This window comes from Manis javanica, chromosome 8 (genome assembly GCF_040802235.1).
Source record: "Manis javanica isolate MJ-LG chromosome 8, MJ_LKY, whole genome shotgun sequence".
In the NCBI taxonomy this organism is placed as follows: domain Eukaryota; kingdom Metazoa; phylum Chordata; class Mammalia; order Pholidota; family Manidae; genus Manis; species Manis javanica.
Genome location: NC_133163.1, coordinates 101,282,945 through 101,297,907, shown reverse-complemented (window position 1 = coordinate 101,297,907; position 14,963 = coordinate 101,282,945). Strand labels below are relative to the sequence as shown.

General features: G+C 39.3%; 1 protein-coding gene across 5 annotated transcripts in view; it reads left to right on the top strand.

Moving 5' to 3' along the window:
- The window catches only part of DMXL2 (Dmx like 2), a 160,828-nt gene that overhangs the window by 127,185 nt on the left and 18,680 nt on the right, over positions 1-14,963 (top strand). For all 5 annotated transcript variants that reach the window (XM_037021035.2, XM_037021033.2, XM_037021032.2 and 2 more), the window contains exons 29-30: positions 9,576-9,754; positions 14,560-14,690. In XM_037021035.2, coding sequence (XP_036876930.2) covers positions 9,576-9,754; positions 14,560-14,690 — 310 coding nt within the window. The remainder of the gene's footprint in view (positions 1-9,575; positions 9,755-14,559; positions 14,691-14,963) is intronic.

Below are 14,963 nucleotides of genomic sequence, written 5' to 3'. Positions count from 1 at the left end.
AGTGAAAAGTGGTCATATTCTGGACAATTTACGGGTTTGCTGATGACTTGTGTGTGGAATATGGGAGCAAGAAGAGTTGAGGTAGAATTATCATTTTCTGTGATGGGGAGTTTAGGGAGGAGCAGGTTGACTTCTACTTTCTGGTCCTCCCTTATCCAGTTCCTGACTTCTTCTGGTAATCCTTTTTTGTATTCCTTATATCTAGCCCTTCCTCTCAGTCACTACCACCCATCATTTAAACCATACTACCTCAGGCCCTGTTTATGTCCTCTTCCATCTGCCTCTGTAATTCATCAAGTAAACCTTACCTCACCACGTGGCTAGCTCAAGACGTTTTAGTGAGAATCACTCATAGGATAAGCTCCCAGCTTCATATCCACAGACTAGTCCTAGCCTAGTTCTACACCATCCTGGTTATTCCCCCCACTGATGCCTGCCTGACAGGTAGTTCGCTGCTTATTCACCCAAACCCTTGGTCACTTGTTTCTGTTGTCCCTTCCTCTTCTTACATGGAGCTTCTGCCCTTCTTTTTCAAGGCATACTTTACATCCTACATATTCAGTGACTCTTTCTCAAACAACATAGCCAGAAATAATCACTCAAGCATTCTCTTTACTATTTATTGAATCTACCATTTATTAAATACATTGTACATAGAATGACTTTAATCCCCATTCTCTATAGCACATAGGCTGCTCCATGGCAAGATGTCCTTTTATGCTCTATCTTCATCTACATTTTTTTTTTGAGAGGGCATCTCTCATATTTATTGATCAAATGCTTGTTAACAACAATAAAGTTCAGTATGGGGGGGTCAATGCTCAATGTACAATCATTAATCCATCTCAAGCATAATTCTCGTCAGTATCCAATCTTCTGAAGCATAACGAACAAGTTCTTACATGGTGAACGAATTCTTACTTAGTGAATGAATTCTTACATGGTGAACAGTACAAGGGCATTCATCACAGAAACTTTCGGTTTTGATCACGCATTATGAACTATAAACAATCAGGTCAAATATGAATATTCGTTGGATTTTTATACTTGATTTATATGTTGATCCTACATTTCTCCCTTTATTATTATTATTTTTATTTTTATTTTTAATAAAATGCTGAAGTGGTAGGTAGATGCAAGATAAAGGTAGAAAACATAGCTTAGTGCTGTAAGAGGGCAGATGTAGATGATCAGGTCTGTGCCTATAGACTAAGTATTAATCCAAGCTAGACAAGGGCAGCAAAACATCCACAGATGCAGAAGATTTCTCTCAAAACAGGGGGGATGAGGTTCTGAGCCTCACCTCTGTTGATCCCCAATTTCTCACCTGATGGCCCCCCTGCGACTGTGCCTGTCTTGGGTTGTTCCTCCCTTGAGGAATCTGACCCGTCTCTGGCTAACCAGTCATCTTCCGGGGCCATACAGGGAAATGTAAAGTTGGTAAGTGAGAGAGAAGCCATATTGTTTGCAAAGGTTAGCTTTTTACTTCTTTGCAGATTTATGCCCTGTGGCTTCTATGCCCAGCACTTGTCTCGAGGTATCTTTACCACCTGGAGGAATTATGATACTCGGTAACTTCGATATGAGGCACGAATTCTATTTAAGGGTTGTAATTAGGAAGGAAGAAGAAAAGCTATAGAGGTAGCATATGGAAGAAAACATGCGAGGATTGATTATTTCTTTGACATATCTTCTCGTAGAGTACCTTAAGTATGTATAGGTTTTAAACTACTAACTAATTTGCCCACACATATTAACATAATAGGAATACGGTGACATAAACAAAGCAAATCTATAATAACCGTCCATCTCCAGTGAAGCCAAGAAAACCGCTTAGGCACCCTAGGCATTTGTGAAAATTTGTCTATGATATGATGGGTATTGTGCAACTGTACTTTAACAGTCTGAGAGAAATCAGACAAATTAAAGCAGCCCATTTCTGGGATCTGTTCACATCCCATATGTTCTTTTAACCGTAGATAGTCTATAGTCATAAGATTTTAGAGTGCTACAACTTGCACCCCTCCCAACTCCTGGTTGAGTTCCAATAGTACAGATCCGGTCAAATTCGTTGTCTCACTGTATGCACATGCCAGCCTAGACATCTCCCTCCTCATTCCAATGGCAAATCCAGGAAACTGTGGGGTGGACGCAGCCACAACCGCAGCATCGCCCGGATCCCTGTGGAGGCCTTTTGATGATCATCGCCTGGCACGAGTCCTCCAGAGAGTGCTGATGCCGGAAGCTCCTCCTCATATCGTATCTTAGTTCATTTTCTGGGTATCCAAGCTAGGCCTTGATCTTCTGCATAGAAACAAACAGACCCTTTGCCCACACTTTGACATGCCCTCTATACCACTGTGCAGAACTCATTAGAGGTCAGCACACAGGGACTGCTTTTTTTTTTTTTTTATTAAGAGAAAGGAATATTATTAGAAAAGAGTACCTCCATAGCTGATCATCTGACACCCTTTAAGTGATCAACATTAAGGATATTTAAAGCATGCGTTGATCTTTGATTTACCAATAGTTTTATCCTATCAAGGAGTAACCCCCTTTTCTTTCTTTCTCTCTTTTTTTTTTAATCTTTAATCTACACTTACATAAAGAATAATATGTTTACTATGCTCTCCCCTATATCAGGTCCCCCCTAACAACCACATTACGGTTACTGTCCATCAGCTTAGCAAAATGTTGTAGAATCACTACTTGTCCTCTCTGTGTTGTGCAGCCCACCCTCCCCTTTCTCCCTCCCCCCCATGCATGCTAATCTTAATACCCCCCTTCTTCTTCCTCCCCCTTATCCCTCCCTGCCCATCTGTCCTCCCCAGTTCCTTTCCCTTTGGTACCTGTTAGTCCATTTTTGGGTTCTGTAATTCCGCTGCTGTTTTGTTCCTTCAGTTTTTCCTTTGTTCTTATACTCCTCAGATGAGTGAAATCATTTGGTATTTCTCTTTCTCCACTTGGCTTATTTCACTGAGCATAATACTCTCCAGCTCCATCCATGTTGCTGCAAATGGTTGGATTTTTCCACTTCTTATGGCTGAGTAGTATTCCCTTGTGTATATGTACCACATCTTTATCCATTCATCTACCGATGGACATTTAGGTTGCTTCCAATTTTGGCTATTGTAAATAGTGCTGCGATAAACATAGGGGTGCATCTGTCTTTCTCAAACTTCATTGCTGCGTTCTTAGGGTAAATTCCTAGGAGTGGAATTCCTGGGTCAAATGGTAGGTCTGTTTTGAGCATTTTGATGAACCTCCATACTGCTTTCCACAATGGTTGAACTAATTTACATTCCCACCAGCAGTGTAGGAGGGTTCCCCTTTCTCCACAGCCTCGCCAACATTTGTTGTTGTTTGTCTTTTGGATGGCAGCTATCCTTACTGGTGTGAGGTGATACCTCATTGTAGTTTTAATTTGCATTTCTCTGATAATTAGCGATGTGGAGCATCTTTTCATGTGTCTGTTGGCCATCTGTATTTCTTTTTTAGAGAACTGTCTGTTCAGTTCCTCTGCCCATTTTTTAATTGGGTTATTTGTTTTTTGTTTGTTGAGGCGTGTGAGCTCTTTATATATTCTGGACGTCAAGCCTTTATCGGATCTGTCATTTTCAAATATATTCTCCCATACTGTAGGGTTCCTTTTTGTTCTATTGATGGTGTCTTTCGCTGTACAGAAGCTTTTCCGCTTAATGTAGTCCCACTTGCTCATTTTTGCTGTTCTTTTCCTTGCCCAGGGAGATATGTTCAAGAAGAGGTCACTCATGTTTATGTCTAAGAGGTTTTTGCCTATGTTTTTTTCCAAGAGTTTAATGGTTTCATGACTTACATTCAGGTCTTTGATCCATTTTGAGTTTACCTTTGTATATGGGGTTAGACAATGGTCCAGTTTCATTCTCCTACATGTAGCTGTCCAGTTTTGCCAACACCATCTGTTGAAGAGACTGTCATTTTGCCATTGTATGTCCATTGCTCCTTTATCAAATATTAATTGACCATATGTGTTTGGGTTAATGTCCGGAGTCTCTAATCTGTTCCACTGGTCTGTGGCTCTGGTGCCAGTACCAAATTGTCTTGATTACTATGGCTTTGTAGTAGAGCTTGAAGTTGGGGAGTGAGATCCCGCCTACTTTATACTTCTTTTTCAGGATTGCTTTGGCTATTTGGGGTCTTTGGTGTTTCCATATGAATTTTTGAATTATTTGTTCCAATTCATTGAAGAATGTTGCTGGTAATTTGAGAGGGATTGCATCAAATCTGTATATTGCTTTGGGCAGGATGGCCGTTTTGACGATATTAATTCTTCCTAGCCATGAGCATGGGATGAGTTTCCATTTGTTAGTGTCCCCTTTAATTTGTCTTAAGAGTGACTTGTAGTTTTCAGAGTATAAGTCTTTCACTTCTTTGGTTAGGTTTATTCCTAGGTATTTTATTCTTTTTGATGCAATGGTGAATGGAATTGTTTTCCTGATTTCTCTTTCTATTGATTCATTGTTAGTGTATAGGAAAGCTACAGATTTCTGTGTGTTAATTTTGTATCCTGCAACTTTGCTTTATTCTGATATCAGTTCTAGTAGTTTTGGAGTGGAGTCTTTAGGGTTTTTTATGTACAGTATCATATCATCTGCAAATAGTGACAGTTTAACTTCTTCTTTACCAATCTGGATTCCTTGTATTTCTTTGTTTTGTCTGATTGCCATGGCTAGGACCTCCAGTACTATGTTAAATAACAGTGGGGAGAGCGGGCATCCCTGTCTGGTTCCCGATCTCAGAGGAAATGCTTTCAGCTTCTCGCTGTTCAGTATAATGCTGGCTGTGGGTTTATCATATATGGCCTTTATTATGTTGAGGTACTTGCCCTCTATTCCCATTTTGCTGAGAGTTTTTATCATGAATGGATGTTGAATTTTGTCAAATGCTTTTTCAGCATCTATGGAGATGATCATGTGGTTTTTGTCTTTCTTTTTGTTGATGTGGTGGATGATGTTGATGGATTTTCGAATGTTGTACCATCCTTGCATCCCTGGGATGAATCCCACTTGGTCATCGTGTGTGATCGTTTTGATATGCTGTTGAATTCTGTTTCCTAATATTTTATTGAGTATTTTTGCATCTACATTCATCAGGGATATTGGTCTGTAATTTTCTTTTTTGGTGGGGTCTTTGCCTGGTTTTGGTATTAGGGTGATGTTGGCCTCATTGAATGAGTTTGGGAGTATTCCCTCTTGTTCTATTTTTTGGAACACTTTAAGGAGAATGGGTATTATGTCTTCTCTGTGTGTCTGATAAAATTCCGATGTAAATCTGTCCGGCCCTGGGGTTTTGTTCTTGGGTAGTTTTTTGATTACCGTTTCAATTTCTTTGCTCGCAATTGGTTTGTTTAACTTTTGTGTTTCTTCCTTGGTCAGTCTTGGGAGGTTGTATTTTTCTAGGAAGTTGTCCATTTCTTCTAGGTTTTCCAGCTTGTTGGCATATAGGTTTTCATAGTAGTCTTTAATAATTCTTTGTATTTCTGTGGGGTGTGTCATGATTTTTCCATTCTCATTTCTGATTATGTTGATTTGTGTTGATTCTCTTTTTCCCTTAATAAGTTTGGCTAGAGGCTTATCTATTTTGTTTATTTTCTCAAAGAACCAGCTCTTGGTTTTGTTGATTTTTCTATTGTTTTCTTCTTCTCAATTTTGTTTATTTCTTCTCTGATCTTTATTATGTCCCTCCTTCTGCTGACTTCAGGCCTCATTTGTTCTTCTTTTTCCAGTTTCGATAATTGTGATGTTAGACTATTCATTTGGGATTGTTCTTCCTTCTTCAAGTGTGCCTGGATTGCTATATACTTTCCTCTTAAGACTGCTTTCACTGCGTCCCACAGAAGTTGGGGCTTTGTGTTGTTGTTGTCATTTGTTTCTATATATTCCTTGATATCTATTTTGATTTGTTCATTGATCCATTGATTATTTAGTAGCATGTTGTTAAGCCTCCATGTGTTTGTGAGCCTTTTTGTTTTCTTTGTAGAATTTATTTCTACTTTTATACCTTTGTGGTCTGAAAAATTGGTTGGTAGAATTTCAATATTTTGGAATTTACTGAGGCTCTTTTTGTGAGCTAGTATGTGGTCTATTCTGGAGAATGTTCCATGTGCACTTGAGAAGAATGTATATCCTGTTGCTTTTGGATTCAGAGTTCTATAGATGTCTATTAGGTCCATCTGTTCTAGTGTGTTGTTCAGTGCCTGTGTGTCCTTACTTATTTTCTGCCCGGTGGATCTATCCTTTGGGGTGAGTGGTGTGTTGAAGTCTCCTAAAATGAATGCATTGCAGTCTATTTCCCTCTTTAGTTATGTTTGTATTTGCTTCACATATGCTGGTGCTCCTGTGTTGGGTGCATATATATTTAGAATGGTTATATCCTTTTGTTGGACTGAGCCCTTTATCATTATGTAGTATCCTTCTTTATCTCTTGTTACTTTCTTTGTTTTGAAGTCTATTTTGTCTGGTATTAGTACTGCAACCCCTGCTTTCTTCTCACTGTTGTTTGCCTGAAATATGTTTTTCCATCCCTTGGCTTTTAGTCTATACTTGTCTTTGGGTTTAAGGTGAGTTTCTTGTAAGCAGCATATAGATGGGTCTTGCTTTTTTATCCATTCTATTACTCTGTGTCTTTTGATTGGTGCATTAAGTCCATTTACATTTAGGGTGACTATTGAGAGATATGTACTTATTGCCATTTCAGTCTTTAGATTCGTGGTTACCAAAGGTTCAAGGTTAGCTTCTTTAGTATCTTACTGCCTAACTTAGCTCGCTTATTGAGCTGTTATATACACTGTCTGGAGATTCTTTTCTTCTCTCCCTTCTTATTCCTCCTCCTCCATTCTTCATATGTTGTGTGTTTTGTTCTGTGCTCTTTTTAGGGGTGCTCCCATCTAGAGCAGTCCCTGTAGGATGCCCTGTAGAGGTGGCTTGTGGGAAGCAAAATCCCTCAGCTTTTGCTTGTCTGGGAATTGTTTAATCCCGCCATGATATTTAAATGATAGTCGTGCTGGATACAGTATCCTTGGTTCAAGGCCCTTCTGTTTCATTGCATTAAGTATATCATGCCATTCTCTTCTGGCCTGTAGGGTTTCTGGGTTTCTGTCGAGAAGTCTGATGTTAGCCTGATGGGTTTTCCTTTATAGGTGACCTTTTTCTCTCTAGCTGCCTTTAAAACTCTTTCCTTGTCCTTGATCCTTGCCATTTTAATTACTATGTGTCCTTGGATCCTTTCTGTTGGGGTTTCTGTGTAATTCCATGGTCTGTTCAATTATTCCCTCCCCCAGTTTGGGAAGTTTTCAACAATTATTTCTTCATAGAGACTTTCTATCCCTTTTCCTCTTTCTTCTTCTTCTGGTACCCCTATAATATGAATATTATTCCTTTTGGATTGGTCACATAGTTCTCTTAGTGTTGTTTCATTCCTGGAGATCCTTTTATCTCTCTCTATGTCAGCTTCTATACTTTTCTGTTCTCTGGCTTCTATTCCTTCAATGGCCTCTTGCATTTTATCCATTCTGCTTATAAATCCTTCCAGGGATTTTTTCACTTCTGTGATCTCCTTCCTGACATCTGTTATCTCCCTCCAGACTTCATCCCATTGCTCTTGCATTTTTCTCTGCATCTCATCCCATTGCTCTTGCATTTTTCTCTGCATCTCTGTCAGCATGTTCATGATTTTTATTTTGAATTCTTTTTGAGGAGGACTGGTTAGGTCTGTCTCCTTCTCAGGTGTTGTCTCTGTGATCTTTGTCTGCCTGTAGTTTTGCCTTTTCATGGTGATAGAGATAGTTTGCAGACGTGGTACGAGTGACCGCTGGAAGAGCTTCCCTTCTTGTTGGTTTGTGGCCTTTCTCTCCTGGGAGAATAGCGACCTCTAGTGGCTTATGCTTGTCAGCTGTGTGCAGACAGGGCTTCTGCTACCTGTCGGTTTGCAATGGAGTTTATCTCCGCTCTTGCTGTGGGCGTGGCCTGGCTGGGGCTGCTCCTCCAAAGTGGTGGAGCCCTGTTGGAGGGCAAGCGGCTGGGAGGCTATTTATCTCCTTAAGGGGCCTCTGTGCTCCCTCTTGCCCAGGGGGTTAGAGTGCCCAGAGATCTCCAGATTCCCTGCCTCTGGTCTAAGTGTCCTGTCTTTCCCCTTTAAGACTTCCAAAAAGCACTCTCCAAACCAAAACAACAACAGCAACAATGAGAGAGGGAACAGAAAAAAAAAAGGAAAAAACACGCAATTTTTTTTTTTTTTCCTCAGGCACCGGTCCCAGGCACCTGCTCACTGGTCCTGCTGCCCTGCCTCCCTAGCACCAGGGTCCCTGTCCCTTCAAGGCTTCCGAAAAGCACCTGCCCACCGGTCCCGCAGGGAAAAACACGTGATATTCTTTGTCTTCAGGTGTCGGTCCCAGGCTCCCGCTCACCGGTCCTGCTGCTCTGCCTCCCTAGCACTGGGGTCCCTGTCCCTTTAAGGCTTCCAAAAAGCAATCGCCAAAAAGAGGAAAAAAAAAGGGGAAAAACGCGCGATTTCCTCCATCCTCAGGCGCCGGTCTCAGGCACCTGCCCTCCGGTCCCGCAGGGAAAAACACGGGATATTCTTTGTCCTCAGGCGCCGGTCCCAGGCACCCGCTCACCGGTCCCGCCACCCTGCCTCCCTAGCACCAGGGTCCCTGTCTCTTTAAGGCTTCCAAAAAAGCACTCGCCAAAAAGAGAAAAAAAAAAAGGGGGGGAAACGCGCGATTTCCTCCGTCCTCAGGTGCCGGTATCAGGCATCCGCCCACCGGTCCTGCAGGGAAAAACGCGCGATATCCTTTATCCTCAGGCGCCGGTCCCAGGCACCTGCTCACCGGTCCTGCTGCTCTGCCTCTCTAGCACTGGGGTCCCTGTCCCTTTAAGGCTTCCCAAAAGCACTCGCCAAAAAGAGAAAAAAAAGGGGGAAACGCGCAATTTCCTCCGTCCTCAGGCACCGGTCTCAGGCACCCACCCACCGGTTCCGTAGGGAACAACGCGTGATAATCTTTGTCCTCAGGCGCCGGTCCCAGGCACCCGCTCACCGGTCCCGCCGCCCTGCCTCCCTAGCAATGGGGTCCCTGTCCCTTTAAGGCTTCCAAAAAGCACTCGCCAAAAAAAAAAACGCTCCGGTTTCTTTCCACCCACCGGGAGCCGGGGGGAGGGGCACTCGGGTCCCGCTGGGCCGGTGCTTGTATCTTACCCCCTTCGCAAGGTGCTGGGTTCTTGCAGGTGTGGATGTGGTCTGGATGTTGTCCTGTGTCCTCTGGTCTCTATTTTAGGAAGAGTTTTTTTTGTTATATTTTCATAGCTCTGTGTGTTTTTGGGAGGAGATTTCCACTGCTCTACTCACGCCGCCATCCTCTTCATCTACATTTTTTCTACAATTGGTGGAAAACTGATGCAGTAACTTGAAAAGTTTCCAAGCACAGATGTGGTAATTTAGTCTAGACTAAAACATGGCAAGAGTAGGATGAAAAGAAAGATTAATTATTTGAATCCATAATGGTAAATAAGTGCTGGTTGTTTTCTTCTATCTTTATTTAGCACCTCCTGTTCCTTCTGAAGACATAGATAAACATCGTAGGAGATTTAATATGCGAATGCTGGTCCCTGGAAGACCTGTAAAAGATGCTACCCCACCACCAGTGCCTGCAGAAAGACCGTCTTACAAGGAAAAGTTTATTCCTCCTGAACTTAGTATGTGGGATTATTTTGTTGCAAAGGTAAGGGGTATGAGAAGGCCAAGACTTTTATACATGTCTGTTTTATTAACTCTTGTATAACCATCACATTAGAATATTGGGGTATCTCCTGGGTTGAATCACCATAGTTTATACATTTAATCTCTCAAATCCAGAAATGAATTCATGATTGATATGGATGAGACAAACTAAAATTGTGGGGGATTTAGGTTGTCTTGCCTGAAGGTTTCAGCCCCAGGCAAGTTCACTAGGATTCAGTGAGACTTAGAAATGATAACAGAATGCTCTTGGGGTCAAAGGGTTTATACCCGGCTGTATTCTCCTGGCAATAGGTTGAGCACTGGAATCATGTCTGCATCCAACAATCTGCAAGTCCATAATCCTCCTCCTTCTCTCCCCAGAGCACTGGGCAGAGCTCCTTATATAGTGATTCAGTCAATAATAGCTCATTGCCTATGGGTGTGGAAGCAGTAGCCTAGCAGCAGGCCAGTTACATTATCAAGTAGTTTAGGTTCAGGTGAGGATCCTGGCCATAGGAACTTCTATTTTCCCCACACAGGTATAAACCAAAAGTCAGTTACTAACATATGATCAGTGTCATCCTTTTCTTTGGACTGAAGTACTTGTTTCTATTATCCAAGTTGCCTTCATTTGATTATCAATAGTTACGTTAGTCAGCATGGAATTAGAGCAGAAGGAGATGGATGGATATTTGGGAGTTTCATCAGGCCATGGTGTGGCCAGATGACATACTTTATCTGGGGATCAGAATACTCATGGTGACTAGATCCATTATAATCCCATTATGTACCATGCTGGGTGCATGCTAATACTTGCTTTTCTGTAATTCTCTTTTTCAAGCAATCACCTTCCACATTTCCTTCTTTACGTGTGTTCACACTGTTCTCACCTTGCTGTGTGTGCAAATAACAAATACATCTTGTGTCATGCCTCCTCCCATTTTAAAGTTTTTATTAGAACTCATCTAAGAGTTCTTGAGGTGCTCATCTCACTGTTTTTGGTAAGTTAAGCTCATCCTTAAAAAGTCTTTCATGGTGAATTTTGAACAAGTTTTGTTTTTTTCTACCTAAAGAGTTGAGTCATGCTAGTGGTTCTCCAAGTGTGGCCCCAGAACCATCAGAATTAACATCATCTGGGAACTTGTGAGAAATGCAAATCATTGGGTCCTACCTCAGACCTACTGATTCAGAAAATCTGGAAGTGGGAACCAACAACTTGTGTTTTAACAAGTCCTCCAGGTGATGCTGATGTATGCTGAAGTTTGAAAGCCTGTGGGTTAGGCAAATTGTGAGTGCATATTTCTAGTCTTGCACTCTTTGAGGATTCCAATTTATGCTTCCAGGATCATTCGGGCTTATCCCTGGAGGCTGCTGACTGGGTTGTATTTAATTGTTTTAAGCTAATGAAGTACTCTTAAAAACATAGAGGCAGTTCCCCCCATCTTTCTAATTTGAAAATTTTCTTTGTCATTATGAAAGCCCATTGCATCATTAATGTGAATGATAGCAACACTAAGATTTGTAAACAGTAACATGCCAACTTAACTTCCTTTTTAAAAAAATGTTTCTCTCTAATTAATATAAATATTGAAAATTGAGAAAATGCAAAAATACGTAAAGAAGGAATAAAAGCACTCATCTACCCAAAGATAACACTTGGCAAATTTGCTTCTATTCTTTACCCTCATATTTTAAAAACTATATCACTGTATTGGTGTATGTAGTTTTTATATTTGACTTTTTCAGTTGACATTACTAGATAAACAATTTGTCATACCATTAAAAATGTATCACAGCTGTCATTCAAAAAAAACTTTTTTTATGGAAAACATATACAAAAGTAGAGATAATAGCATGTGAGTCCTTATCTACTGTGGGGAAAATGAAAGTTCCTATGGCCAGGATTCTCAACTGAACCTAAACTACTTGATGATGTAACTGGCCTGCTAGACTACTGCTTCCACACCCTAGTCAATGAGCTATTATTGACTTGAGTCACTATATAAAGGGATCTGCCCAGTGCGCTGGGGAGAGGCAGAGACAGAGGATTATGGACCTGCAGACTGCTGGATGCAGATGTGATTCTAGTGCTCAACCTACTGAAGTGATAATAAATCTGGTATAAACCCTTTTACCCCAAGAACATTCCATTGTCATTTCTTGGTCTCAGCGAATCCACAGTGAACTTGCCTGGGACTGAAAACCTCAGGTGAGATAGCTTCTATCATCTGGTTTCAAAAATTACCAACTCATGTGCAATCTTATATTTATACTTCTTCCCACTCCTCAGATTGTTTGAAAGCAAATCCAGACATCATAAAATTTCATAAGTATTTCATTATTCTTAAAATGAAGGATTTTGAACAGAACCACACTAGCATTATCTTACACATACAACACACACACACACACACACACACTTCCTTAGTATTACTTATCCAGAGTGTTCACATTTTCCTAATTTTACCATAAATGCTTTGAACAATTGTTAAATCAGATTCAAAATAAGATTCATATATTGCAGTTGATAGATAGGTCATAAGTCTCTTAATCTATAGGTTTCACCTCTATCTCTTTCTTTTAAATTTATCTTTTTTTTTCCCTCAAGAGAATTTGTCCTATAGACAGTGGGTTTTGCTGATGGCATGTTTTGTTTGTTCTTCTGAACATGTTCCTTGGATTCCTGTATTTCCTGTTGCAGCTTTTTTTTTATCAGATTGGATAGGGAAAGGGGAGTGTGGGATTACTTCCTAGGAGTAATATTTCCTATGAAGTATATTTCCGTCAGGAAGCATTCTTTTTCTGATGTTAGTTGATGATCTTTGCCAAAATCCCTTGCTTCAATGGGGGTTTTTTAATTATGATAGTAATCTCATTTATTCTTCATTTATTTGCTGAAATACTTCCCTTGATCGCCTGAAATACATTTTGAATGAGAAAGACAGGATAAATGTTTTATTCTTTGGTTTTTATGTACCAGTTTTCAAAGAGATGAGTTGATTCTCTAGCATCCTTCAAAGGAGGCCAGTGAATTTTGTTTTTGTTTAGTCACTAGTTGTGTCAAGATCTTCTGGATTTAAACATACTTTATGTGCTTTGATCCATTGCTGTTACTCTGTGGATGCCCAGGATAACCTAATCTATCTTTGCCAGTGAGAGCCTCTCCAGTCTGGCTCCTGGATTTTTTTGAGAATTATTCCAGTAGGTTTTAAGTTTTCTTCCCTTCTAGTTTAAGTTATTCTGGGTTACTGTAGTACATTTCTTGCCCCAGACTGGGAACAACCATTTCTCCAAAGAGCCTGGTCCCTTTTTGTGAGAAATGATATTTGAAAACCAGTCAAGGTGTAGGGGCTGCCCCTGGTCACTGGGTCCATCATTGTCTATAGGTAAGATTCATTTCTAATGACCAAATAACTCTTACATCTGATGAATATGCTGTAGTTTATATAATCATTTGCTTATCAGATATTAGTTATATTTTTTTTTTCACTTTTAGATAAGCCTTACTATCTTTTCATATAAGCCTTGTTTGTGTTCTGATTTTACATTTAGAAGTACTGTGTCAGAGGTATAAACCTAAATAAGGTTTTTGAAAATATTTCCAGATTGATTTCTACTTTCTTGAGAACAGTGAGTGTATCTGACTTCACCCTTATTAAGTATTGCTTTTTTGTTTTTGTTAATTTGATGAATTAAATCATTTTTATTTCCTACTGATGACTTCAAAACATTTAATGAACTTACTGCCATTTGATTTTCTACTTTGAGGAATTAACTGTTCATATTCTTAACTAAATTGTCAAATGGGAGTATAGTGTTTTTCCTTACTTTTTTAATGGACTCTCTAAGGATATTATCAATTTATTTTACTTGTGACACTTTTTTTATGCCTTTTAATTTTGTTTATGATGTTTTTGACATAAAAGTTTTAAAAAGTTTTCTTATAACTATCTGTACTTGGATTTGTTATGTTTTCTTAAGTAGAGCAGGTCCTTTCCATCAATAAATGTTTATTTTTATCATTTTATTCTCCTCCTCCTGTTTATTCTTCCTTGTCTTCCTTTTCCTCCCCCTGTTTACTCTTAATTATATTTACCTAATAAAGTGAGGAGCAGCCTTGTTGCCCTTTTTACCTTCTATCCCCACACATAGCTAACTTTCTTTCCTCCCACTGACATGTTTTCTTGGTCTTAAATTAGTTTTTTATACATATATTTTTGGACTGTGTTTTTCCATCAGTTGCTAGACTGCAATTAATATCCACTAAGAAATGGTATCTTTCACTTTAAAAAGATTTCTCAGCTAATCTTCCTATTTTTTCTTCCCAATGAATTTTAGAATCATTATTAAGTTTCAAAAAAGAGAAAGAAATCCCCATGGGGATTTTTACTGCAGTTACTTAAAAGTTCTAAATTAATTTGTAAAGAATTATAGTTTTTACATGTTTTGGTCTCATGTGTTTTAGAAGGATTTGTGATCTCCTTCACTATAGCTCTCTCACGGTTTTCATAAAGTTTTTCCTTTGCTATTTTTAAATTTTTCAATGTATCTTTTTAAAAGGACTTTTCTGACTAGTTATGATACATAAGAAAAATACTTGATTTCTAAAAGTATGTGTTGTATTTAGCTAATCAATTATTTTATTGACTAAAAATTTCACCTGGTTTTCTTAACTCTTCTAGGTCTAATATCATTCATTTTTGAAAGAAAATTTTTATTAGACACCATTTAACATGTTCACTATTAAGTTAGGACAAAAATAACCCAATTATATGTTTAGAAAATAACTTTTATCTTTTATTGCAGCCGTTTCTCCCTTTGTCTGATAGCGGCGTTGTATATGATTCTGATGAAAGCATTCATAGTGATGAAGAAGAAGATGGTGCCTTTTTTTCAGATACACAAATTCAGGAGCACCAAGACCCAAATTCCTATAGGTAAATAAGGCTTTTCCCTGTTCCTTTTTTCTTTTTGCCTTTTTTTTTTTTTGTAGAAAATATTGACTTACTAATTTAAAATAACATTACTAATATGAATTTATACATGAACTGACTGTCATTTTCAGGCTGGGAATTCTGTAACTTTGTGGTTAATAGCTAGACAGTAGAGTACTTATTCCACATCCAGTTTCAAAAAATAGCTTATGCAGAGTGCAAATACAAACATTTTTAGTGAGAAAAAAAACATAATTTATTGATGTGCTATTAGAA